The sequence below is a fragment of the Rissa tridactyla genome, chromosome 10 (assembly GCF_028500815.1).
Source record: "Rissa tridactyla isolate bRisTri1 chromosome 10, bRisTri1.patW.cur.20221130, whole genome shotgun sequence".
Lineage (NCBI taxonomy): Eukaryota > Metazoa > Chordata > Aves > Charadriiformes > Laridae > Rissa > Rissa tridactyla.
In genome coordinates, this window is record NC_071475.1 from 2327902 (window position 1) to 2352259 (window position 24358).

General features: G+C 36.4%; 2 protein-coding genes across 20 annotated transcripts in view; one reads left to right on the forward strand and one right to left on the reverse strand.

Moving 5' to 3' along the window:
* Window positions 1-22011, forward strand: part of APPL1 (adaptor protein, phosphotyrosine interacting with PH domain and leucine zipper 1) — a 28146-nt gene extending 6135 nt beyond the window's left edge. For 7 of the 10 annotated variants that reach the window (XM_054216029.1, XM_054216033.1, XM_054216032.1 and 4 more), the window contains 19 exons: window positions 749-820; window positions 1613-1700; window positions 3070-3111; window positions 3858-3916; window positions 4390-4536; window positions 5338-5420; window positions 5526-5684; window positions 7018-7206; window positions 7681-7723; window positions 8491-8547; window positions 9267-9358; window positions 9955-10137; window positions 12464-12513; window positions 12901-13075; window positions 13179-13215; window positions 14752-14898; window positions 15152-15202; window positions 15893-15982; window positions 16528-22011. In XM_054216029.1, the coding sequence (XP_054072004.1) occupies window positions 749-820; window positions 1613-1700; window positions 3070-3111; window positions 3858-3916; window positions 4390-4536; window positions 5338-5420; window positions 5526-5684; window positions 7018-7206; window positions 7681-7723; window positions 8491-8547; window positions 9267-9358; window positions 9955-10137; window positions 12464-12513; window positions 12901-13075; window positions 13179-13215; window positions 14752-14898; window positions 15152-15202; window positions 15893-15982; window positions 16528-16677 (1914 nt within the window). In that variant the 3' untranslated portion in view covers window positions 16678-22011. The remainder of the gene's footprint in view (window positions 1-748; window positions 821-1612; window positions 1701-3069; window positions 3112-3857; window positions 3917-4389; window positions 4537-5337; window positions 5421-5525; window positions 5685-7017; window positions 7207-7680; window positions 7724-8490; window positions 8548-9266; window positions 9359-9954; window positions 10138-12463; window positions 12514-12900; window positions 13076-13178; window positions 13216-14751; window positions 14899-15151; window positions 15203-15892; window positions 15983-16527) is intronic. The other 3 variants (XR_008468674.1, XM_054216026.1, XM_054216027.1) reach the window with 3 other exon arrangements.
* Window positions 1-24358, reverse strand: part of ASB14 (ankyrin repeat and SOCS box containing 14) — a 37544-nt gene that overhangs the window by 2001 nt on the left and 11185 nt on the right. For 6 of the 10 annotated variants that reach the window (XM_054216041.1, XM_054216044.1, XM_054216042.1 and 3 more), the window contains 5 exons: window positions 23914-24067; window positions 22780-23125; window positions 12381-12501; window positions 9501-9627; window positions 5001-5166 (listed from right to left, as the gene is read on the reverse strand). In XM_054216041.1, the coding sequence (XP_054072016.1) occupies window positions 22932-23125; window positions 23914-24067 (348 nt within the window). In that variant the 3' untranslated portion in view covers window positions 5001-5166; window positions 9501-9627; window positions 12381-12501; window positions 22780-22931. Of the gene's footprint in view, window positions 1-5000; window positions 5167-9172; window positions 9396-9500; window positions 9628-12324; window positions 12502-22374; window positions 22506-22779; window positions 23126-23913; window positions 24068-24358 lie in introns of those variants that run through there. The other 4 variants (XM_054216036.1, XM_054216038.1, XM_054216037.1 and 1 more) reach the window with 4 other exon arrangements.

A 24358-nucleotide genomic window follows, 5' to 3' on the forward strand; every position in this document is an offset into this window, starting at 1 on the left:
AAGTTGTGGACTATTTTACTTTTGTATCGGTGTTTTGGGTGCTTAGGGTGGTGGTGAGGGGTTGTTTTTGTTTTATAAACCTGTTTACTGTTAAGTGCTTTAATTTTACTAGTTGTGAAGAGGAGCGATTGCATAGCAGTCTCCATTTAACAACCATCATTTACTCTTATTATGAGAATAATTCCATCTGTGAAAACAGAGATGGTGGAATCCATAACTTTCTTTTTTCAGTTGTGACCATTTTGATCATACTTTTGCCTCCATCAAGGCATTGTAATGTAAACTCTTTTGGATGTGAAGTAAACTCTTTGTAAAGTCAAGTCTTTTGGATGATTTAAAAGTTTCTCATAATTTAAGAGCTATAAGTTTAAGGTGAACATAAAATATTGCTTAATTTTTGGTGATTTTAAACTAAATTGCAAAGCTGGATAAAAATCTTCATAGATGTCAAGTCTGCGTCTTTCCTGATTTTTTTTTTTTAACTGAAATCCACTAATTAATAAAATCTAGTAATTAGATTGATTAATTAACCTATTTAAAAAATAGATTTATTTTTTAAAAATGAGAATCGGTTATTACTTTTTTTCCCCCAAAAAACATTCTTTCTTCACAGGACAATAAAGAGGTGCTTCAGTGTATCTTAACTGTATAATATTGTAAAATAACGGAATCATTCATCGACATGATTAATATAGTTTTGTGAATGGCAGAAAACACAGCAAACAACATGCCTTTTATTTTCTTTCAGCGTTTTCCACTAGGGGGAGATGATGAAGTTATGACTTCCACTCTACAGCAATTTGCAAAAGTGATAGATGAGGCAAGTACTTGTATTTGTTTCACTTACTTTGCTAATGTTATGATGTATAGACACTAACTTGCTTAATTACTCTAGCGTTTTTTAGACAGGAGGTACAGAAATGGCTTTCATTTGTCAGTAAGGTAGCACTGAATCATATATTGCAGCATATATTTAAAGTTAAATAACCTGAAGATAAAGATTCAATTCAGCAAAATGAAGATACGTTGTTGAGAAAGAACGTAGTTTAACTTAATGTAGACAGAGGCAACAACCATTACAGAATGGCAGTTAGAAACTCTTTCTCGTGAGGGTATTTGTATTGCCTGATTTCAGATACCTGACTGACAAAGGAACCTCCTGCTGTCTGGATTAGAGACAGGCTCTTCCGAAAGACAACTTAGCACCGTTAAGATCTCAATCAGGATTTTTTCTGTGATCCCTCTTCTTGCTTTTAGCACTACTTAAACAGCATTTTGGAAGGAAAAACACATCTGTTCTACCTCTGTAACCTGTGAAAGAGGGGCTGTGATGGTCATCAGAATGTATGAGGCCATCTTCTAACATGATCTGGTAACTTGCAATAAAGTTGGAAAAGCAGGAACAAATACTAAACTCTAAAGGTCTTCTATAAAAAGCTAGCGATGAGATCAGTAACCTAGAAAAGAATAGCTACAAAAAAAATGAATCTGCAAAGTTATGTTTTGAGTTGTACATGTCATCTTTGAGTGAAATTGATGTTAACCTATCTTGATTTGATTTAGTCTTAGCACCATTTTTCTAAAATTTCCTTCTTTCCCTTGTCTTCCACAGCTCAGCTCTTGCCATGCAGTACTTTCAACTCAACTTGCAGATGCAATGATGTTTCCTATTACCCAGTTTAAAGAAAGGGATCTAAAAGGTAGAGTGCTTGAACAAATACTGTTTTTATCAACAGCAGCAATAGCAACAACATAGCATTTAATCTCCATAGCTCTTGTTTCACTAAATAGAATATGCTACTTATTTTTCAGCTCTCAAAAGTATGCATCTCTCAATTTTTAAACAAATGTAAGTTATTTCTATTCGCAAGAGTATGACAGTTGAAGAACTGAACACTATTACTGTTTCAATAAAAATATTATGTTATGGAAGCACTTATCTTCTATTCAAGATGAAAATTTTGCAGTTACTACAAACATTAGGAAAGAATAATTTTCAGATAATTTGCATGGTTGGGAAATATTTGTATATATTGTAATACCACGACATCAATATAATGGCTGGACTAAACTCAAAGGGCAAAGTGCCAATGTTGTAATACTTATTATATTCCTAAGATTTAGTAAGGTGGTTCTTCAGCCCTGCTGGTAGTATGGGTGGCTTCTTATGTGCAGGCTTAAAATGCTTCCAACTTCTTATCTTTGTAACAGTTGTATCTTACTCTACCTGTCCTAAATAATATATACTGTGTCTGATTATGATCGATTTTATTTGAGAGGCTAAAGTGAATAGCCTGGTGTAGCACATGGGCTTCAAATATAAATGATAAAACTTAAACCCAAAATAACTTAAATCCCTAATGTGTGTATACACATACAAAGAGTAGGTATACGTATCATAGAACATTTTAAGTCAAAATTGAAATAAAAAATTGCAACTCTTCCATAAGTCTTCTAGCTCTTTATGAATCTTGGAAAATACTTCTTTGGGAATAGTTCATTGCAAAATTATGGATGGAATAGATTATGCTTTTTGAGGAAGGGAACATGAGTATCTCAAGGGTAATATTACTCCTCAGGACCTGGAAAAATCTCCTGTTAATATTTACTGAAGAAGAATCCCTGAGGCAATAATCGCAAATGAAATTATCCCACTGGAAGTTTTTAACCGCCAACAGATGTAGTATTTAATGATACCGTACCTCTCTATGGACTTCAGAGGCATTGTCTGTAAAGCTTTTCCACGTTTTTTTGTCTTTTCTTTACCATAAAGTTGAACGTAGCTCTCTGCTTGTTTATGTTGCAATATGACACAAAACCAGAGTCAAGATCAGAACAAGTACTAAGTATTGTACTGGTTTCTTTTTCCTGACACCATGAGACTACGTAACCATCTAGAATATGACTGATTTTAGGTAGGAAGAAGCACAATGTATTTGTGGCTTTCCTTTGATCCAGTGATACTTCCCCATCTCCTGTGCTTCCACTTCCCCAACTCAGACCAGAACTGTAATATATAAGTGTTATGTTGAAAACAACTTATTTAAATTTTGATATATTGTTTTGTAGAGATATTAACTCTTAAAGAAGTTTTCCAAATTGCAAGCAATGGTAAGTGTAAAATACTTAATGTTATACATATTAGAAGACAACAGTAGTATTGTAGATTATTTACTTAAAAAATTAGTGAAGATATTTGCACCACTTAAAGTGACTAATTAAGGTGTAATTTTTTTCAGCGATACTTAGGCACCCAGCTTCCTTGCTTCACTTGTAAATCCCTGCTTTGTGTACCAAAGTGTTAAAGAAATCGACACTACAATACTGTAAAAGTATGTGTAACTATTACATAATTTAGGATTATGCTACCAAAATTAATAAAAATAGGTGCTAGCTCACTTCTTACAGTCAGGACTAGATTAATAAAACAAATTTTATCCCCCTAAAATTAGTCTCCCGTAGAGAACATATTCTTTAAGTCAGGATTAAATAAGGATTCTGCTTCTCTTAATGTAAATTGCTTCATTGCTTTAGAAGCAAGAAAGATTAGATACAGCTTTTCATAATGGGAAATCGTCCCTACTTATAGAAGGTTTCTGTCTTTGAAGAATATTAGATGTTTAAGGAAATTTATAACAATTTGGCCATGTTTGCATCTGGATAGGATTTTTCTTCAGCCCAAGTATTTGTGGCAGTGAAGTAATTATAAACGGGCAATAACAATTCTTGAAGGTTTTAATGTGACAGAACTTTGCATTCAGTTGGCTGTGCAACACAGTGATATAAAACGTTTTCTGCTCTGTTTCATAAGTCATTTATTTATCAAAATGATCATAAATTCTCTCTTGATTGCTTAGACCATGATGCTGCCATTACCAGATACAGTCGGTTGTCAAAAAGAAGGGAAAATGAAAAGGTTTGTAAAACAAAATACTTAATATAAAGATTTTTAGAGGAGATAAGAAATAATTTTCATCTACTATATATATTTATGATGGAAGACAATGTATGGCAGATTCCACCTGAAGGTTGATAGTTTATGTTTTAGCAGTCTAGACAGTTTACTTCAGAACAAAAAAGCAGGTTTGCCCAATACGTGCCTGTCTTGTAACACTGAAGGTGCTCTAAGATGAAGGCTGTGATACTATGTTCAAAGAAATAACCACGTTTTCCAGGGAGAAAAGAAAGCTGTATTTGTTTTTCATGTATCTTGCACGTATAAGTTAGAGAAGCAGAATTGTAGGGTAAAATATACAATTGCTGATGACAGAGGGTGGAACATTACTGCGTTGTTTTTTCCACGCTGGCTGTAACGCTGTCTAGAAGGCACGTGATGAATACCAAGTCTCAAACATTCCTTTTTCCCCTACCCTGTCTGTGTCTCTTTAGATCAAGGCTGAAGTTACAGAAGATGTATATACTTCCAGGAAAAAGCAGCATCAGACTATGATGCATTATTTCTGTGCATTAAATACTCTTCAGTACAAAAAGAAAATTGCTATGCTAGAACCCTTGCTAGGATACATGCAAGCTCAGGTAATTTCAGATTCTGAAACCTTTTTTAAAAAAAGTCAAACTTTCCAGCATCTGGCATTGCCACCGTGTCCCGAGTAGAAATTAACTTCTACAGACTGTCTGAAAGCTTTCCAAGTCCAAGAAGAACTCTTGCTTCTTTTTGAAACTTTGCAGCTTGTATTTAAGAACTGAGCTCGAAATGTTTTCTGTAACAAAGTAGATGGTGCAACCTGTTGTTCAGGTGCAGGTTTTTGCTGAGTCTAAGAATGGGAAGGGCAGGGCCATGCCCCATAGCTTCCCGTTCTGGGATTTCATATGGCTAAACTCGATTTAGATCGATATTGAGTACAGTGTTTTTGAGATACATATTGTCAGTTCCCCTTGGCAGGGCCCACAGTTACAGGATGGCCCCAGACAAGTCCTCACAGGTTTCCCCTCTCCCGTGCCCCCCAAATAACCCCACCCATAACACAACAGTTAGCAACCTGGTGGGCTTGAAAAAGCATGGAGAGACCTCGGGATCACTAAGAGATCAAACGTTGTTTCTGTTCCAGGGCAGTTTGTGCATATTGCTGTATTTCCTCCAGGTGGCTCTCTGCACATCCTCCTGACACAGTGAAATCCCACCACAATGTCAGCATCCACCTTCACCTGCAGACAAAAACATGCATTCTGCTCCTTTCATTGGGAGGTGTTGGTGGGAATGAGGGATGAAAACGGATTTCTCTGAGAAAATTTAACCTCCTATGGTTTCATCTGTTCATTGTTAATGTAGTTTTATTAATGACAACATTTCCTTTTCTCTCCCCCCTTTTTTTAAAGATAAGTTTTTTTAAAATGGGTTCAGAAAATCTTACTGAGCAATTGGAAGAATTTTTGACCAATATTGGCACAAGCGTACAGAAGTAAGTTGTTTTCATTGAATTTTGGACTGTTATCAAGTCAATTATTTTTTCTGTTCCTACTTTATTAATAAATTATCTTTGTTAATAACATGTTATTTACCTTAGTGTTCGCAGGGAAATGGAGTGTGAAGGAGAAAACATGCAACAAACTATAGAGGACTTGGAAGTAGCTAGCGATCCACTTTATTTGCCTGATCCTGATACTACAAAATTTCCTGTTCATAGAAACCTAACACGGAAAGCTGGCTATCTCAATGCAAGAAAGTAAGACTAACTTGTTACTTCAAAATTCCAGAATGTTTAATTTTGGGAAGGGAAAGCTAAAAAAGTATGCAATATTTTTTTGAAGTTAACTGTGCTGATTTTACATACTTAGTTGAGTAAGTCAGTCCCATAGGAGTGATTCTCTTTCTTTCTTTGGACTCCTTCACCTAATTAGTGTTGATTTTATTGTTACACTGACATAATGTCATTCAGGTGCAAAGCATAGTTACCCTGATTTTAGTCCAATTTTGCCTGAATTTTTGTATCAAAAGAAAAATTAAAGTTTAAGAGAATGTAACGTCATTGGATTGTAATTGGAAAACAACAAGGTTGCAGCTATCAGGATTGTTAGATAAGTATCTGTTACAGCTTTGGGATTCAAGTTGCTAATAAAATATAACAACCTTGAGATATACAAGGCAAAACATTCTCTGTAAAGGGAAATACACTTTGAACGGCCTTCTCAGTTTCACGAGGAAGACTTTTGTCCACTGGAGGGAGCTGTTACTACAGGTACTAAAGTCTAGGAGTTGATTTTTATAGTTACTAAAAATAAGTTGTAACACTCAGATTTTTTTCTGTAATTTATATAATGAGCTGCAAGGAATTTAAAGAAAAATCTAGATTACTTTTACAACAACAGTTAGAGTAACATACTCACTGAATGAGGCTTGAATTTCTGCAGTAGAACACAATTGAGTATTGAGTAGAACACAAGGAGAGTATCTGAACAAAACAGGAGGCTAAACTGCAAGTGTTACTGATTTTTGGTTTCAGATTGTTCCTCTCCTGTCACTCCAGGGAAAAAAAAACAACAACAAAAAACCAACAAGCTTTAAGCAAAAATTTTGGAAATCTTGTTGAATGGTAGAAAAGACTTGGAAGTTTGAGGTATCTTATGTGACTAAGCTAACGTTTAACACAAAGTTCTTCAAAACTTAGTCTTAACAGTAGAAGTGCGGAGTTCAGAGGTCTTATCACTTATATTGATAATACATACAATTTGAATATGCATATTGTATAAAGTAGTGCCGTAAAGGCTGATCATCAAAACTGAAGTACTTAACGCCTTTTAATTCTAAATTAAGTTTCACATAATCTAAGAAAGCAACATTTTTATGTATTCTTTGCTCAGCAATAGGTTTAGAATGAAAAAAAACAACAGATGGAAAGACACTAATTTAGCTGTAAAGCTAACCTAAAACATCACATGGGGGGAAAAAAAGGTTTCTTAAGTGCCCAGATGGTTTGTTGCAAGTGATTTTCTTTTTGTTCTAGTTTATACAGCTCAGCTGAACTCCTAATCTATCAAGAACTTCTTTTTATCTTTTAGTAAGACAGGGCTGGTATCTTCCAGTTGGGAGAGACAGTTTTACTTCACTCAAGGTGGAAATTTGATGAGCCAGGCAAGAGGGGATGTCGCTGGGGGGCTTGTCATGGACATAGACAATTGTTCTGTAATGGCTGTGGACTGTGAAGACAGACGGTACTGTTTTCAGATAACATCTTTTGATGGTAAAAAGTAAGTATTCTTACATTACTGTTACCTGTAAGTAATACTAGACTCACTAATTAAGAAAAGAAAGATGGTCTGCATTTGGCCAGATTATAGCTTGATAGATTCTGGGGATATTTAGAAGCAAAATCTAGATGTCTTTTTAACTTTGTAATGTTTGGGTTTTTTTATTTATCAGGTCTATAATGTAGCTGAGTGGTATTTCAAAACAAAATTACCTAATTAGTTTACAGTCATGTATTGTTGCATTTAGTGAGTGCCTAAGTATTACATGGGCACAATTAGAATTCTGTGATCTATGAAAACATAGATCCGCCCCACCCCCTATTAGATGTTGACTGCACTCAGCACATACACAGAATCTTCAGCTTTTCTTAATTTGTTGCACAATGTACAAACATGAAAATGGATTTCCTGTCTGAATGTACTTGTGAAGCATTTCAAATAGACAAAATTGTCTTTTCCATCCTTCTCTTTCAGGTCGTCAATCTTACAGGCAGAGAGTAAAAAAGATTATGAAGAGGTAAGCTTATAGGAGGTTTGCACGGAGTCCAATAATTTTGTTGTTGTTGTTGTGCAGAACTATTTGTAACAACAGTTAGATTGCTCATTTTATATTCTTTAGGTGGTAAGCAGTGAACTTTTAACTCATTCTATCCATAATGACCTCAAATGCCTCAACAGAGGAATGGAATTTACAGTCACCTTTAGCAGCTGAAATTTGTGATTTTTCTGGGCTGCAGCTGTGCTATCTTTTAGATAGCTCAGGTGAGAACCATAACAACCAGGTGGCGTTCAGTGGAACAGCATGTTTTTCTCCTTCGGAGAAAAGCAAGGAACGGGAGCAGATGGTTTTCCATAGCACAGGGAGAAAATAGCGTCTAGCTTACAGATGCAAGAAATGGGCAAATTCCACAAAAGATGATGGAATCTTTATAATCTCTTGAGGAAGCGATGTCATCTGCAGTCACAGAATAACAAAGTACAGAGAACCCTGATTTTTCTTTCATTTTTTTTAGTTCCTCACTCGTGATTTAGCTTGTCTTAGTTTTGGTCTTCACTGTGACTAAAATAATTTTTTCAAGTGAAATCCGATAATGTAAGGTGCAGTATGCAGATAGGAGTGAATTTAATGACAAGGTGGGTGTGCAGAATACTGGTTTGGCTCTCTGAACTTACAAACAAAGTGGGAAAAGTGCTGAAACCAGCCAACTCGGGTATTTAATCAAGTTTGTTACAAAACTACGAAAAATTAACTTTTTTCTTTTTTTCCCTCTCTCTCTTTTTCAGTGGATATGCACCATAAACAACATATCTAAACAGATATATCTAAGCGAAAACCCTGAGGTAACTGTACTAAAACTTACAGTATCAGTAATATGTTATGATGCAGATATGCACAAAATTAAAGAGAGATCAACTGGATCTAATTGGATAGCGTAGAATTAAGCTGAGTACTTCCTACATGTCTAATTGTAACTTTTTCATGTTTGAAAGGATACAGTCCATTGTCTCCATCCAAATGCTTCTCTGGAAAGCATTAAGAATACATGACTTTTATATTTGGTATAACTTTTTGACATCTTCTAGATCCGGTATATGTATTTTGTATATGATACTGTGTTACAAATTAATATGACAAATACTCAGACGGATACATTTAATTTCCCCTAGAGGGAACTGACAATCTTAGGATAGATGAGCACAGCAATTTTGTAGGAAAGACATTTTTACTTCATGAAAGAGTTATTTGCCTTTTGAAGAGTTAGAAATTGATTATTTGTTTCATGTACAGAATTTGGGTAAGTAAATTAATGTCATTTATATGGTTTACATTTATATTTCTATAGTAAACTCATATTGATACACACTTACATCCTGATTTTTACTTGGTAAATTAGGGGAATTGGCCCAACAACTACGTTAGTGAAAATTAAGGAACTTAAGATTCTCACGAAGGGTTGAGTTTATAACTTCTGTCAATTGCATATAAATAAAACTAAAATCTTAAAAGCTTATTTTGAGGAAAATGTTTTCAGTTATTTTTCCCCATCTCTCTATTGCAGGAAATTGCTGCACGCGTAAATCAGTCAGCTCTGGAGGCTGTTACTCCATCTCCTTCCTTTCAGCAGAGGCATGAGAGTATGCGGCCAACCGTGTAAGTTAATGAGCCCTAGATCATTTGAAGAGCACATCTATAAAGAGAATCCTGGGTAAAGTTCCGGGGAGAGGGAACAACAAAACTTTCTATGTTCAGAACTAAATCTGTGATAGGCTGCAGGAGAATTTCTTGAACTCACCTTTAGCGTTGTCTAGCATCCGTTGTTAGAAGCGCCCCAGATTTCCAGCTGACTAGACAGTTTTGGTTGCATCGTATGTCTGGTTTGTAGTATGAAATCACGAGTTTTTTCTTGAGGTGTCCAGCTCCTGGAAGCAGACCTCACATTGTTTTACCATCAGTACATAATCACAATAATGAAATATAATACAATCTGATGCAATTATTAATGCAAGTAGTAACTTTAACTTATTTAAATTTGATTAGGAACGTAGACTCCATTTTTGTTAACCATACCCTGATCTTCTTCAGGTTTTAAGTGATGTTTTGTTTTATATCCAAGTTTTGGAATATTGTCTTGGTCTCCCATATGGTTTAATTTATTATCAGCCAACCTGAAACTAAGATATCTTCATTTTGATTTTTTTTTCTTTGTTTTTTTTTTTTTTTTTTTTTGTTTGTTTTTTTTTTTTTAGACAATCTCGTCCCCCTGCAGCTCGTACCAGCAGCACAGGGTCACTGGGATCTGAATCAGCAGCTTTATCGGCACTTTCTTTGGATTCACTCGTCACCCCTGACACTCCTATCCAATTTGACATAATTTCTCCAGTTAGCGAAGATCTGCCTGGTCAAGCAAAATCTTCAGGGCAGTCGGGCAGGTAGGAAATGGAGAGAGAAGGAAAAAAAATTCCTAAAGTTAACGTTCTTAATTTAAAAACAAACAAACAAACAAGAAAACCATATTTAGGCTGAAGCGCCAAAACACACATTGCCTTTACCTTGACTCATGTCACAAAATTTGCAGTGGCCAGCGAAGCAAATAACAATTGATTTTTTTTTTTTAATTGTTAAACAGAGTGTAAAAAAAAAAAAAAAAAAAAAAGAGGATTAATTACATGCACTAGTTTTCTATTTAGCAACAGCTTTTCTTGCTTTAACAGCTAATGCTTTTATTCTTGATTTATTTTAATCTTTTTGTTTCACAAAGTATTTTCCTTTCCTATTGCTTGCTCACCCAGCAGCTTGGGTTATTTCCTCTTGGAAACTCAAGAGAAATTTGGTAGCCCTGCCTCCAGGTGATGATGGCAATCGATGGCACTCTTCTTAACCTGAAAGGTGAGTGAAAATGATCTAGGCTTCTAGAGTAATCTCATCTACAGACAAGTTACAACTGTCTAGGAGCTCTTCCCAAAATAGAAAAATATTTTCTCTTACTTGTTTTTTTGTAAACTTCCCATTCAAAAGTAATAAAAACCTGTAAATCTGCACGGCATTTTTGGAACTATATGTACAGAATTCAGATATTAAGAAAACATAATTGCAGATCCAGGTGCTCTTAACAACAACAAAACGAGCCAAAAAGCTGAAAACTAATTTAAATGACTCCAGTCACAATAATGTGTATGTATCCCCCTGCATTCTAGAAAAATATTTGACTTTTCAGTTGCACCTCACAGATACGGAAGAGTTTAAAATTATATATATTCAACTCCTTTTTGGACAGTTTTTTGTTGTTGTTGTTTGGTATGGCAGGATAATCAGTTGGCTAACTAAATCCTTAAGAACATACTGATTCAAAACAGACTTGAACCGTATTCTAGGAAGTGGAAAGCGTAATATTTCATCTAAATTCATGTCATCAGTTATAATTCCATTCTAGAAATTCGTGTTTTCATAGCAGAAATGATACAGAGCTGTGCTCAGTATTTTCAGTTAACCATCACTGTCAATAAGGAAGTGTAGTGTGTGCACAGATAGGCAACATGCTACTTTAGAAGTATTAATTATTTAAAAAAAACACCTTTCCTTAGTTTCTGGTACTGATGACATACATTTAAATTTTATTTCTGCCTTTTGAAAGATCCTGTGAGACTTTACATGTAATGTTCCAGTCTAATCTTAAATGACAAGAAAATTCTGAGCAATAAAAGATGCTAATAGAATTTCCCTTTAGTGTATTTACACAGGTCAACATCTAGTGGGATGATTCTCCATTGAGTCCATGTTGTAAACACTGTAGCAATGCCACCTTGACTTCAGAGTTCAATCTAGGACAATTTTAATACTTTACGCTAGACATCTCTCAGTTTTCATGGATCGAATAAAACTGGCAGTCAGTAGGACGCGTAACTGAACACGAGAGATTGACATATTTTTTTCTCTTACTTCTGAAATTGCTTTAAGAACACTAACTACTGAGAGGCGACCCCTTCATTACTGCCCTATAAAACCTAATTTGAAATTTATTGAACCTTTGGTAATAGTTTTTCAGCTACCAGTTATCCAAAGAGAAAGGGTTTTTTCCTCATTAGAAGTTTTAAATAAAATTTCCCCATTCTCCATACTCTTTTCAGCATTGCTTTACTGCTTTTGAAACATGTAGACTTGGAAGCCTAGAGTATTTTCACTTTCTACTGTAACTGCTAGCAATTCTGTCTTTGAGAGCCAGAAATAGCCACATTTCTCTTGACCCTCTAGGAGTAAAACCCCAGTGATGTTTTCAGAAAGCTGCATTTGAAACAAAACCAGTGACTTCTCTTCAGTAAGTAATTCGACACCTCAAGACAGTGACGAGAAGTGCAGTGCTCCGATGGAGTACTGAAAGGACTAGCTTTTGGCTGTACTTCCAGAAGCTGTTCTGTGAAATTTCATCCCCTAAAACTATACCTCTTCAAATATTAACAAGGTCTTGACTTGGCCTTAATTCAGATATAAAAAAATACCATGTGAGCAAAACTCTCTATGGCAGCAATAGGACAACAATAGCTGGTATTTTTCCCATAATTTGAGCCCTCAAATGTAGCAATTTATGTCTAACTCCTGATTAAATTGCTTGTCGTTATGATTTATCATACATTATTCCTCCAGATTACAAGTCTGTGAAATCATTACATGTTCTTACTTGATGCAGCATGAGACTACTACATTATGCATTAGTGCTTCTTGTAATCTGACTCCTGGTTTAATGTTTTCATTTTTTAATAGACGCACAAATCCTTTTGGTGAATCTGGAGGCTCAAAATCTGAAACAGAAGGTAAAGCAAAAATTTCATTTCAATGCAAAATAAAAAATATAATTTGAAAATTATTTTTCTATTCTGCTCTGAAGGTTTTCTCTTCTAATTTAACACCACTTTTAGAATGCTTACCTCACATCGGCAGTGTGTTAGACAAGCTGAGTTAAATCAGGCTACTGTCTGAAAGTATTTTAAAAATCATTCATTGCATCTCTTGTATTTATTAAGCCAAATGAAAAGATGTGTGACTTGCTGGCTAGTAACTGTACTTCTAATTCATAAGCGTGAGCAATCTCTTTCCAAGTTGTTGCAATTTTGGAGTTTTCCTGACTGTAGTCCATCTTTGGTTTTGAATGGAAAACCCAAAATGGAGTTCACTTTTCTCAATGCTTTTCTTTGTCTTAGATTCAATTCTTCATCAGCTATTTATCGTAAGATTTCTTGGCTCTATGGAGGTGAAGTCTGATGAAAGCCCAGATGTCGTTTATGAAACAATGCGTCAAATACTAGCAGCTCGTGCCATCCATAACATTTTCAGGATGACAGAATCACATTTATTAGTCACTTGTGACTGTTTAAAGTAAGTTTGCTTCCTGACTTCTACTAATGTTTATTTACAGAATGATCTTCTTGCACTTTGGTAAAATTTACTCTCTGGTTTGTTTTTAAAAACAAATTTTTAGGTTAATTGATCCACAGACACAAGTTACGAGACTACGAGTAAGTAAATTTACATTTTAAGATAAATACCCAGCAATGTAATTCTTCTATTTAAAAAATAATACCCTTAGATGTTAGCAAAAATCACTGACAGCATGAGATTTCCAGATAAATTTCCACTGAAATTAGGAGACTAATTCATACGTTGAAAAATGGACAGGAAAACACCAGCAAATCAGGTTTGTGATCTCAGTAGGTCAAGTAGGTTTTTGAAATTCACCCCCTCCCCCCGATTTCATAGGGTAAAATCTTAGGAAAACAGAATATTGTAATCGAACATTATGTTTCATTATAAACATTTACATTGTTAGTAGAGAGGTAGCAGTAAGGTTGGAGTCAAATTAGTTCTGAAGTCCAAAAGGGTTTGCTTGGTGTTTGGGTTTTTGCTTTTATTTTGGGGTTTTGTTTTTTTTAATGCATATTTGCATTGAGTGTGTTGTACAGTTTCTGGGTTTTGTGTTGGTTTGGGTTTTGAGGTTTTTTCCTAATTCTTTATTAAAAATGCACTTGAAAGAAGTAAGTTGAATTCTTCATAGGATATCAAATATGGCCAGCTTAATTCTTCAGTAATAGCAGCCTTTATTTTTCATATTTCAAATCTGTTGTCCCCCTCCTTTTCTCTATGCACAATTTATGCTCTGTCATTGATTTATTTGGGTCTTCTTTTAAAAATATTATTTTCTTTTTTTTTTTTATTGAGACTCTGAATTATTTTCATTTCCATAAAAGGAAATCCTGAGTATGTGAGAATGTCTTGATATTTCACGTAGTGCTTTCTAATTTCTTCACCCTTGTGGCATTAAGTTCAAAACTGCCCCAGATCTGTAAGCTTCTACAGGCGAGACATCAACTGAGTGCATGGCCAGTATTCTAAATGTGTACGTTTAAGGTTAGGGAAAACTCCCATCCTGTCAGTTCACAACAGTTGTAGTAGGGGCCGTCAGAATTTAAAAACTTATCCTTTGGTCTTAAAAGTCTTAAAAAGATACATTTGAAATTTCTAAGTCCACCCTCTTTGAGGGATGAGAATGCAAAATACTTTTATTCTAAGAAAATAACGAGGATTTGTGGTTGGTTTGCTTGGGTTGGTTTGTTTTTTGTTTTTGTTTTTTTTTTGCTTTGTTTTGTTTTCTCTTTTTCTTGCTTATGTAATTCGGGAGAGCTGAAACCCATCGCAGTACAGGGTTTGGAGAAGTAGTGCCTTTACCTGGGACCAAATACTGAAAGCTTAGTCACAAATGTAATTTGTATGAATGATGTCTCTTTAAAGACAAAAAAGACTGAAAGGCATGGCAAATGTGATCCCCTTCTCTTACACGGAGCGTGGCTTTTTTTGAAGTTTTCCCATGTTTTGAATTACTTAATCTTTGCCTTCTTACCTACTGTTTGTTTTGTCATTACATGTTTGGTCAGGTTGTAACTGGTGTGGTTGTGGACTTACGACATTGAAGTAGTTAATGTGCAGTATATTGAAACCTTATATAGAATATATTTGGAACCAGTTTTAATATCTCCATATTTGATCCTTTTTGGCAGTTTCCTTTGCCCAATGTAGTCTTGTATGCTACACACCAGGAGAATAAGCGCCTTTTTGGATTTGTGCTTAGAACTTCAGGAGGGAGAGTCGAGAGCCGCCAAACTTCCATCTGCTATATATTTGAATCAAACAATGAAGGGGAAAAGGTATTGGTGATGGTTATACTCGTATGAGTTTTGAACCTGACATGGATTCCAAGATGTTGGATCCATTCAAGGTGTCTAAGGGACTTCTACGGGAGAGTATTTTGTTTATGTATTGAAAAACAGTTAAACCTGACAGTCTAAGTACCTGCAAGTGCTCTAATATGCTATCATATATAGTTTGGGAATCTGGCTTAATTTTAAAGGCATTTTTATTAGAGTCTTTTTGATTATTTCAAATCTGTTTTGTGTTTAGATTTGTGACTCTGTTGGACTGGCAAAACAGATAGCTTTTCATGCAGAACTGGTAAGAATCTTTTGGGGGCAAAGGATCTTTGTGAATGGAAGGGAGAGAGTATATTTAATATGTGTAATAGAATGTATTCTGCGAGGTCACAGAATCACAGAAGGGCCGGGGTTGGAAGGGACCTCTGGAGATCGTCTCATCCAAGCCCCCACCAGAGCAGGGTCACCCAGAGCAGGTGGCACAGGAACGCGTCCAGGCGGGTTTGGAATGTCTCCAGAGACGGAGACTCCCCCACCTCTCTGGGCAGCCTGTGCCAGGGCTCTGCCACCCTCAGGGTAAAGAAGTTCCTCTTCATGTTTAGGTGGAACTTCCGATGCTCAAGTTTGTGCCTGTTACCTCTTGTCCTGTCCCCGGGCACCACTGAGAAGAGCCTGGCCCCATCCTCCTGACACCCACCCTTTATGGATTTATAAGCATAAGATGCTTATAGATGCAGTAATACTGTGTGTATTTTAAGGGATTAGTTTTCTAGACTTTAAAGCTGAGATAAAAACACTTTGAGCAACGTCTACTGTGGAACAATATTCAAGATAGGATTCAGCTTGTTATCTTTAACAAATGTATCAGTCCTTTAAAAGAAGAATAATCAGAACAGTAGTATAATAGTTGTGATCAAACTCGTATAAATTGGTAGTGTATCAAACATCTCCGGCTATTGTTATTTACTTTATTTACATTTTTGCCCTTTAGGATCGAAAAGCATCAGAAAAGCAAAAAGAAATAGATAGAGTCAAAGAGAAACAACAGAAAGAACTGAATAAACAAAAACAAATTGAAAAGGTACACTTCATCAATGTTTCTTAATATTCTTTTTTTTTCTACTTTCCTTTGCAGTTTTGTACTCCAATGGAATTAAGTTAATTATTAGAAGCATTTCCTGTGCAGATTTTTTATAATTTTGTATAGTCGTTTTTAAAGAGCGCTCTTCTGAGGAGATAAGCCCCAAAATGTCTTTAAAAGAGTACTTAAGAGCAGTGCTTGAAGGAATGCCTGTCACAGGCCCAAAATAACTTCATCCGCTGATGAGGGTTCGGTTACACAGTGAGGGAGGGGCTGCAGATGAAGATACTTGTTCTGACCTGCTGTGGTTGATGGATTATAGGTACGGAGGTGTTAATCTGTCAGATGTTCTAATAATGCCAGCTACTGAAATGTAAATGTTTTGGTTTCCTGTTCGATCTTTTAATTCCCTCTGTACAGAAAGTTGTCCATTGATAGTATTAAAATACAGTTTATAAATCATAATAATGGTATCCTGTTTCAATTGTAGATGGCTTTAAAGTTAATATTCTTCTGATTTCCCACCCTGCCCCTTCTCAAATTAGGACTTAGAGGAGCAAAGCCGGTTGATAGCTGCTTCCAGCAGGTCGAACCAGAGCAGCGGAGAAGGCCAATTTGTAGTCCTTAGCAGCAGCCAGTCGGAAGACAGTGACTTAGGAGAAGATGGAAAGAAGAAGAGAGAATCCGAAGCCTAAGGTTGCCTACTTCATTAAAATTGGAACCTTGGATATATCTGTTGAAATGGCACAAGTTCTACAAGAAGTGAAATGTAGGTGGAGGGTCTGTTGTATCGTACAAAAGACTTCGCAATATGTAGACCCTATTATGCCTTGATTTTTCTTTCTCAATTAAGTGATTTCCATTTTCATGTCAGTATAATTTCTCTTCTGTATACCAGATGAACCATGGTGATGCTACCATGTTTATTACAAAATTATGTTTTCTTAAGGCTTCTCTGCAGTGTGGAAAAAACGGTGGGGTTCTTTTCCCCACTTACCTCTCTGTGCAATTGACTGCTCTTGAAGCAAAACTTTTAATTAAACTCTCATTGGCCGTCAGCAGTACACTGAAATTTGTTCCCTACACTGCAGTATGGAGAGCACCTCGCTGGAAACAAAAGTAGTTGTCCAAATAAGACAGTGCTAAGCTTTACCTAATTTGTTGCACATAACTGTTCTTAGATTTAGGAAGAAAAATCCCTATTAACATCACTGAGATGTGCAATAGTTCTAGACAGACCTTTTTTTTTTTGTTTCGTATTGCACTGTATGCTATTGTCTTGGGTTTTTTTGGTGAATATAATGCTGAAAGACTTTTCAACAGCAGAAAAAAAAAACCTGTCAGACCTAGATAAGAGCTGATGAGACACAGTTGCACTTCGCTGCATGAGGAATGTATAAAGCATTCCTTATCAAGTGATAAGAATAGTGTATATATTCTTGTAGCACAAGTGCCATGTTCTTGGTTTTTCCCCAGTACGTTTGTAACAAAAAGCTGTAAGCCTTTGACTTCATTTCTTATAAAACATGCTTAGAGTTGCAGGAACGTCTTGAATTCCATTATTTGAAAAATTTTATGAATACGTAAATGCCTTGCCACCACTACATTTACTGAAAATGAGTTGAGGCTCTTTAAGTCTTTTTACGGAAATTGATTTTGCAAACAGAATTTACTAGCTCTGAACTAAGACACTATGTTAATCCTACATCCTAGAGTCAATCCCGTAAAGCGTTTTTCAAAGCAGTGTCTGTTCACAGCTTGTAATGTGAACTCTGTGTTCCATACCCTGTGTAATATTTATTTTGTATAGTACTAAATGTGCATTCACCTCTTGATCCAGAAGAGAAAACTTGTCTGAAGAGAAGTATTTATTTTTGCACTAATTACTATAAATACTAAAATCCCACGGAACAGAAGATGTCTCTCTAATAGTGGTGTGAAGATAACAGGAAATGTAGAAAGATAATATGCTTATACCCCAAGTTATAATATAACAGTGTTTTATAGTTCATTGCAGGGCATTTCTGGTGTTCAGGAATGGAAGCAATTTTCAGAATATCTCCCCATCAGCTGATGATGGCCCAGCTCTTCATAGCTGGAGTTGCTCAGTGCTGATAAAGAAATGAGGAATCTCGGCCCTCTCTGCTGGGTGTCTGGTGGTGTACAGAGGGAGCAGTATCCTTAACTCTCCTCGCGCACTGGAGTGGCCCTGTGTCGGCTAAAGACGGCACTCTCCTCCTTATGCTGGAGATGCGAATGTCTGTCCAGAAGTTCACTGCATCTGGCTGCTGTCACAGGAGGGAAGGGCTGAGTCTGCTGCGGCGGGGCTGCTGCTGCAGGGGGAGCTGGAGCCGCTCTTGGAGCGGATGTTACTGGCACCACAGCCCAGGGAAGAGGTCGCAGTACCCTGCCTTGAAAGAGGTGGTGGAGGCTGAGCAGCAGAGACCCTCCGCATTCTTTTCCTGAGTTAGTTAGCAACTCCTGTTCCAGTACATTCTTCATCCCCCGAGTAACCAGTCACTTGCAGAAATACCTGCTCTTGCTGTTGCCCAGTGAGGGCAAAGGGCGTTGCCCTGTGGCCAGATCTGGCTAGCACACTGTCACATGGACCACACCAATCTGAGGCTTTTTTCTAAAAGAGTGTAGCGTTTTTATTTCATAAATAGTCTTCTATTCTCATCTCTCATCCTTAAGAGACTGGTTTTATTCTTGCCAAAAAAAAAAGTACAGAGAGGCAGCAAATCCAATTTTTTTCCCTTTTGTGCCTAAATCCAGGCTTACAGGTAGTTGCATGGCAGCCAGTTGGTCTGTGCAAATTCTTCCAGTTCATGTTTCTTTCTCTTTGTTTTTTTTGTTTGTTTGTTTTTACTTACTGATATTTCTGTTTTCTATCAAATAATATGACAGCATAGCTCAGGGTTACTTTGTCTTGCTGCATTTTCCTGAAGTACGTGCTGAAGATGAACTAGTTTTGAAACAGCACAGGAAGAATATGAAATCAGTAGTCTCCCGTTTCTAGAATCTAGTCCCCCAGCTCCTAAGAGTAGGATTGATTAACGTGTTAACCAGTTTACCTGCAACAGCCCAAGCTCCACATGGAAGACGGTTAATAGATTAGCCAGCTCATCAAAAAGCATTTCCGATGTGCAGTCTGTTTTGCATTAGCCTTATTGAAGAAATGTCAGAAAATTGAGTTACTCTGTTTTTTCTTGAAACCATTACTGATTTAGACATAAATCTTTGAGGAAGAAAGTGGGAGAATAAAGTTGGCAGATAAATTTACTGTCATGTGGGATTTTTTAGATTTAGCAATACATGATTGGAATTATTCCATTTGCTTTTCAGGCTTTCCACATTGCCATTAAATGTGGTTTTCTAAAACAGACAACATAAGAGTGAAGTGTTCTGTTTGTGTTGGATGATTCTCATCTTAACCACTAAAAGAAAGGTGAAATGATTGAAGAGAGAAGTTAAATAAAACAAATTGGTATGCATGAATGAAATGAGGGGGATTTTGCTTATTTAGGGGAGTTTCACTGGTGTAAAATGAGCAAAAAGATATAAAAGCATCTGGGAGAGTGATAAAAGCTGCAAGAGCAAAAGGCAGGGCGGAAGAGATGAGGAAGTTAAATGGGAACGGTGCAGTGATTAGCAGTGGGGTGAGAATGGCTGAGCTTTGCTTAAGGGGAGGAGGCACATGGCTCTGTAATTAAACTACCTCAAGGCAAAAGAGCTGCTGAGGTTTTATCCATGCCCTCTTCCACAAAATAAAAAGCTATTTGCTACCTTTTTTCCTGTGAGGTTTAGAACTACTTCACTGGAAAACATTTTTGTTAATTAAAAAAAAAATAAAAAATTAGAGTGCTTAGTATTTTCTGTGAGAGTATGACTTTTAATATAAACACCTCGTGTTCTCCTGGGAACTACTGTGTTTTACCACCTGAGCATTTTATTATTTTAAGTAAAGTACTGCTTGGTTTCCTCTCCTGTAATTTATTTCTCCTGTTTAATTTTTCCTGTTGCCTTTTACTTACAGACTGATCTTTCAAGCACTTCCAACTGAAGCTGCAGTTTGCTTCATGGGCATCTACTATTATTTCAGACACTCCTGAAAATAATCTTTCAAGTACACGATTTTAAAGTGACTTTGCATAGGTACTGGATCAGCAGTGGTATCAGGACTAACTTTTTATGTTGCTAATTGTAACCTCATAGTTACCACCTCATTTTTCCCCTTAGGTAAGGGGATATTAAGTTTGTTACACTATCTAGATTTACACACTGCAGACCAAGCAGGTTTTCCTGTCAGTTGTTTCAAGCTACATACGTTCTTTATGTATGTAATGTCATGAGCATCAAATACAAATGTGCTTATGGGTATGCATTTTAGTGCGTTGTAGATAATACCTAGCACTCCTCTATGGCCACTAACAGATTTCTCCACGTTTAAATCAGAGGACAAGTTAAGAGTCATAAGCAACTTATCCTTATATAACTGGTTACAAGCAGGTAGTGTAAACTAATTTGAATGTGATAGTCTATTACTTCCTTCATCTGTTTAGGATTGAAATTGTATCAAAACAATGTACTATCTAACAGTAAAGTAACGATTAAGAGTTAAGGAACATTCCCCCTCTACAGTGCTGTCAGATTTCATCTTTATATCGATGTAAACCCAGAGCTGAAAATCCTGAAACAGCTGAAGGTATTTATGAAGATATAATTTATGTACGTTGATATAAAGCAGCAAATTTGACTGTGCATATGTTTCAGGTAAATTATGAAGAATTAGTTGCACAGAATTTAGGAGAAGCCAATGGAGAAAACTGTGTTATGATACAGTCTCTTGTTATTTTGGAAATAATTCACATAAGTGAAACCTGCCTCTGCTCAGTGAATTTAGTACAGATATAGTCTAGTCTAACGGCAAGAGCTGATATTTTATATTCTTTCTGTTGCTCTATTTCACAAAATTTCTTGCAAGCCAGTTAGTCTCCAAGGCTCTTCTTTTTAACCAAGCAGTAAGTTGATTTGTATTTTCCTGCCACAGCGGTATCTAAGTTGTCATGACAAGAATAAGTCAGTGTGTCATTGTGAATGCACTTGTATTCCTGATGAAGTTTATATTGCAAGCCAAGGATTTTGTACAATCTTTCAGGTCATTTTTATAATGGAGTGGAGTGGTCAAATTCTTATGATGATGTTCTGGACTGGTCCTGTTCTAGTGAAGTGTAAGTGATTTTTGCAATGTTTGAGACTGACTTGCACATTTTCCCTGAATAGCTGTATTAAAAACCTCCGATGGCATACTTCAACTTTGATTGTTGTGTCTTAATCTCGGAAACTTGGATAGTGAACATATTGTGACAGGGCTTCAGTCAGCATTTTGTAGATTAAATAAAAGCTTAACTATAATAACTTTCTGGGTGGGATTTGTACTGATGCAAAAACCTCCTGTGTTTTTCATAATACTGACTTCCAGGAAGTACCATTTACTGGTGACAGGATGCATTGCCTTCCATTAAACAAAGTTTTCACATTGAGTTCTATCCCTCTGTTGTCAAACTGTATTGCAATTCTCTTAATTGTAATCATGTTAGCCAGATAACCTCAGAGGAAGTTATTGTACTTGGGAATGCCGATCAACAATCAAAGACCGGTAGAAGATGATCCTTCCCATGGTAGCTGGCTGTTTGGTGCCCATGTTTTAGCCCCATGAGAAGGTGCAGCACTCTGCAGAGCTGTGGTTATGGTAACGATCAGAATTCGCGTACCAGCACAACTGTTAACATGGGTACTGATACATCTCTTCACAGGCTTCATTAGTCTATTATATGATAAACACCATGTAAAAAGCAATGGGTCATAACTACAGTATGGTTAAATTTGTATTTTATAAGGTTTGTAGATTTTTCTGGGGAAAAGCAGACTTTTGAATTATGTAACTTCTGTGATAAAGATGCATGTATAACTAGAAAAAAATATCTATGCTTAACTGATAATGAAGGAATAAATACTACTAATGCCAAGTGTGTTGATGAACTTTTTTTTTTTTCTAAAATATGGACTGACATCTGCAGTATTTTTAGAAAGAAAAGGCATGCCCAGGGTCTGGGTGTACTGTCTAAGAATTCCTGAAGCAACTGTGACTGTTGACAGATAGTGCTCCAAAAGCTTAAGCTTCAACTATATGAAGAGAAACTCCAAAAATAGCAATCATGCCTTTGGACAGCACTGTACCAGGGAAACCTAGTTCTGGAGAGAGCAAACAAAATATGTCATGGATGAGACATATCCATATTTAAGAATGAGATGCAGAACGAACATGTCTTTCAGAAATAGTGCCTTCTTGTTGAAACGTTGGTATTTCACACTAGTTGCTGTGATAAACAGAGGGGTTTATAGCTGTTAATCCCATTTTGCTGCTTAGAATGTGGATTGCTTAACTGGGTGAAAAAAATAAATTACCTAGGCTGCTCTTCAGGACTTCAATGCAGGATTTCACAAACAAAAACTCTACTTCCTGTCAAGAGAAAGGGAGGTTCAAGAGAAAAGAACTGTGTCCCTACCTGGTGTTAGTTAAATCCCTGATCTTGAGTTAAACCCCGAGTTTAACGCTGCAACGGTGGTAGTGTTATCGGTTACGACAGGCTTTAACATAGCAACAACACAAGGTTTGCAGCCCTACACTTTACAGTTCCTCACCTTTTCACACTAGACATTTATAATACTATTGCCATAACTTTCAGATAGTTTATATTCCAGTAGATACATTGAATGGGATCACCAATACTTACATTTTGGGATTCTCCCCATTTTCTTCGAGGGGTGAGGGGAGGAAGTGTTGGTATTCCTTAACATACACAGGAGAAAATCCCAAAAGAAAAAAGCTGCTGCATAAGACAGTCTTATCCACGTCAGCATTCCCTTCAAAACATAGAGCTAATAATTATGTACAGTTGAGGTTGTATGTTCCTATGAAGTTTTCCTGTCCGTAAAGATCATATTCCTTGTATAGTATGTAGTCTTTCAAGCAGTTTGGCAGTGGAAGGAAGGTCATGAAGACAGGACAACGGAGACGCAACCGGCCCATGCATTCCCGTATTTTCAGGCGACAAAGATGCTTCAGAGAGCGAGGATTTGCTAGAAATGAGAAGGCAAGATTAATGTTAATAAGCTATTTATTAATTTTTGTTCAATTTATTTATTCAATACTTTGCTGCCTTTCAAAAGCTTTGGTCTCGATTTTGCTGCATGTTCATTCTGTGAATAGACAGATAAAATGAATGTGGTTCTCCCTGGACAACTGGAGTGGTCAGGATCCAGCCTTTTTATCTCAGCCCATGTATGTCTCAGTTATATTTGTGACCATTTGCAGCTAAATCAACAGATTTTGATTCTGTCAAATCGAATAAATGTAGGTTAATGCAAGTTTAAGTAGTAAAGTTTGGGGAATGTACTTTAACCCCGAATAACTGCTGCCAGTTTTCTGTCACCTGAAGAAGCTACTAAAAGTAGAATTTTGAGTCACTACTTCTTAATTATGAACAAGCAAAAAGGACATAGAATTAATCTAGACTAGAATTAAATCATTCAAAACCAGTGATTTATTAGATTTGTTCCAACTTGAGGCAGGGGGGAAAGCTTTTCTCCCCTTGAAGAGGACTGTGTTGTCTACATTATAATTAAAGTTCCCGAGTGCTCTAGGTGGATTGTGCAGTTACTGTATCAGAGTTCTGAGAGGAACTTAGTTTAAATCCTACATAGACTGATTTTTAAGAGGTCTCTTGCTGTCAAAACATAACTTTTGGCCTAACAAGGGTCAAGAAAAGCACCAGTCTGAAAAAATGAAAACAAATACCATGACCAAAAAAGGCCCCAATCCCCAAACAGCTTGTTTGTCATTTCAAATGTAAACATCAGATACTTACTTAAAATTGAATTGATGTCTGGCCAGAGTTCCTGTTCTTTGAGAACTGCTTCTAGCTTCCAGCAGATATTAACATGATCGACATAATCTAACATTACTCGTACCACTTTCCCGGACAGATGCTTCAACCATGACAAGGTTATCACTTCACAGAACTGACAGAAACAAAATGTTTCATAGGATAATATTCAATACTCCTGTAAACGACTTCCACCTCTGCAGGGCAAGAGCAATTAAATAACTTCAGCAGAACCCCAGGAAGGAGTGTTCTGTCAGTCAGGAGAGCTTTAGAGGTTGTCACAGCTTGCATTAAGCCTCATGAGTAGAATATGAAAATCTTGAGACAGTTATTCTGTACTAGATCAAAAAATGAACTTAATCAGCTGTATATTTGGTAACTAAGTGCTTAAAAAGAAGCGCAACCACTCCCTGAGCAGAATTTAGCC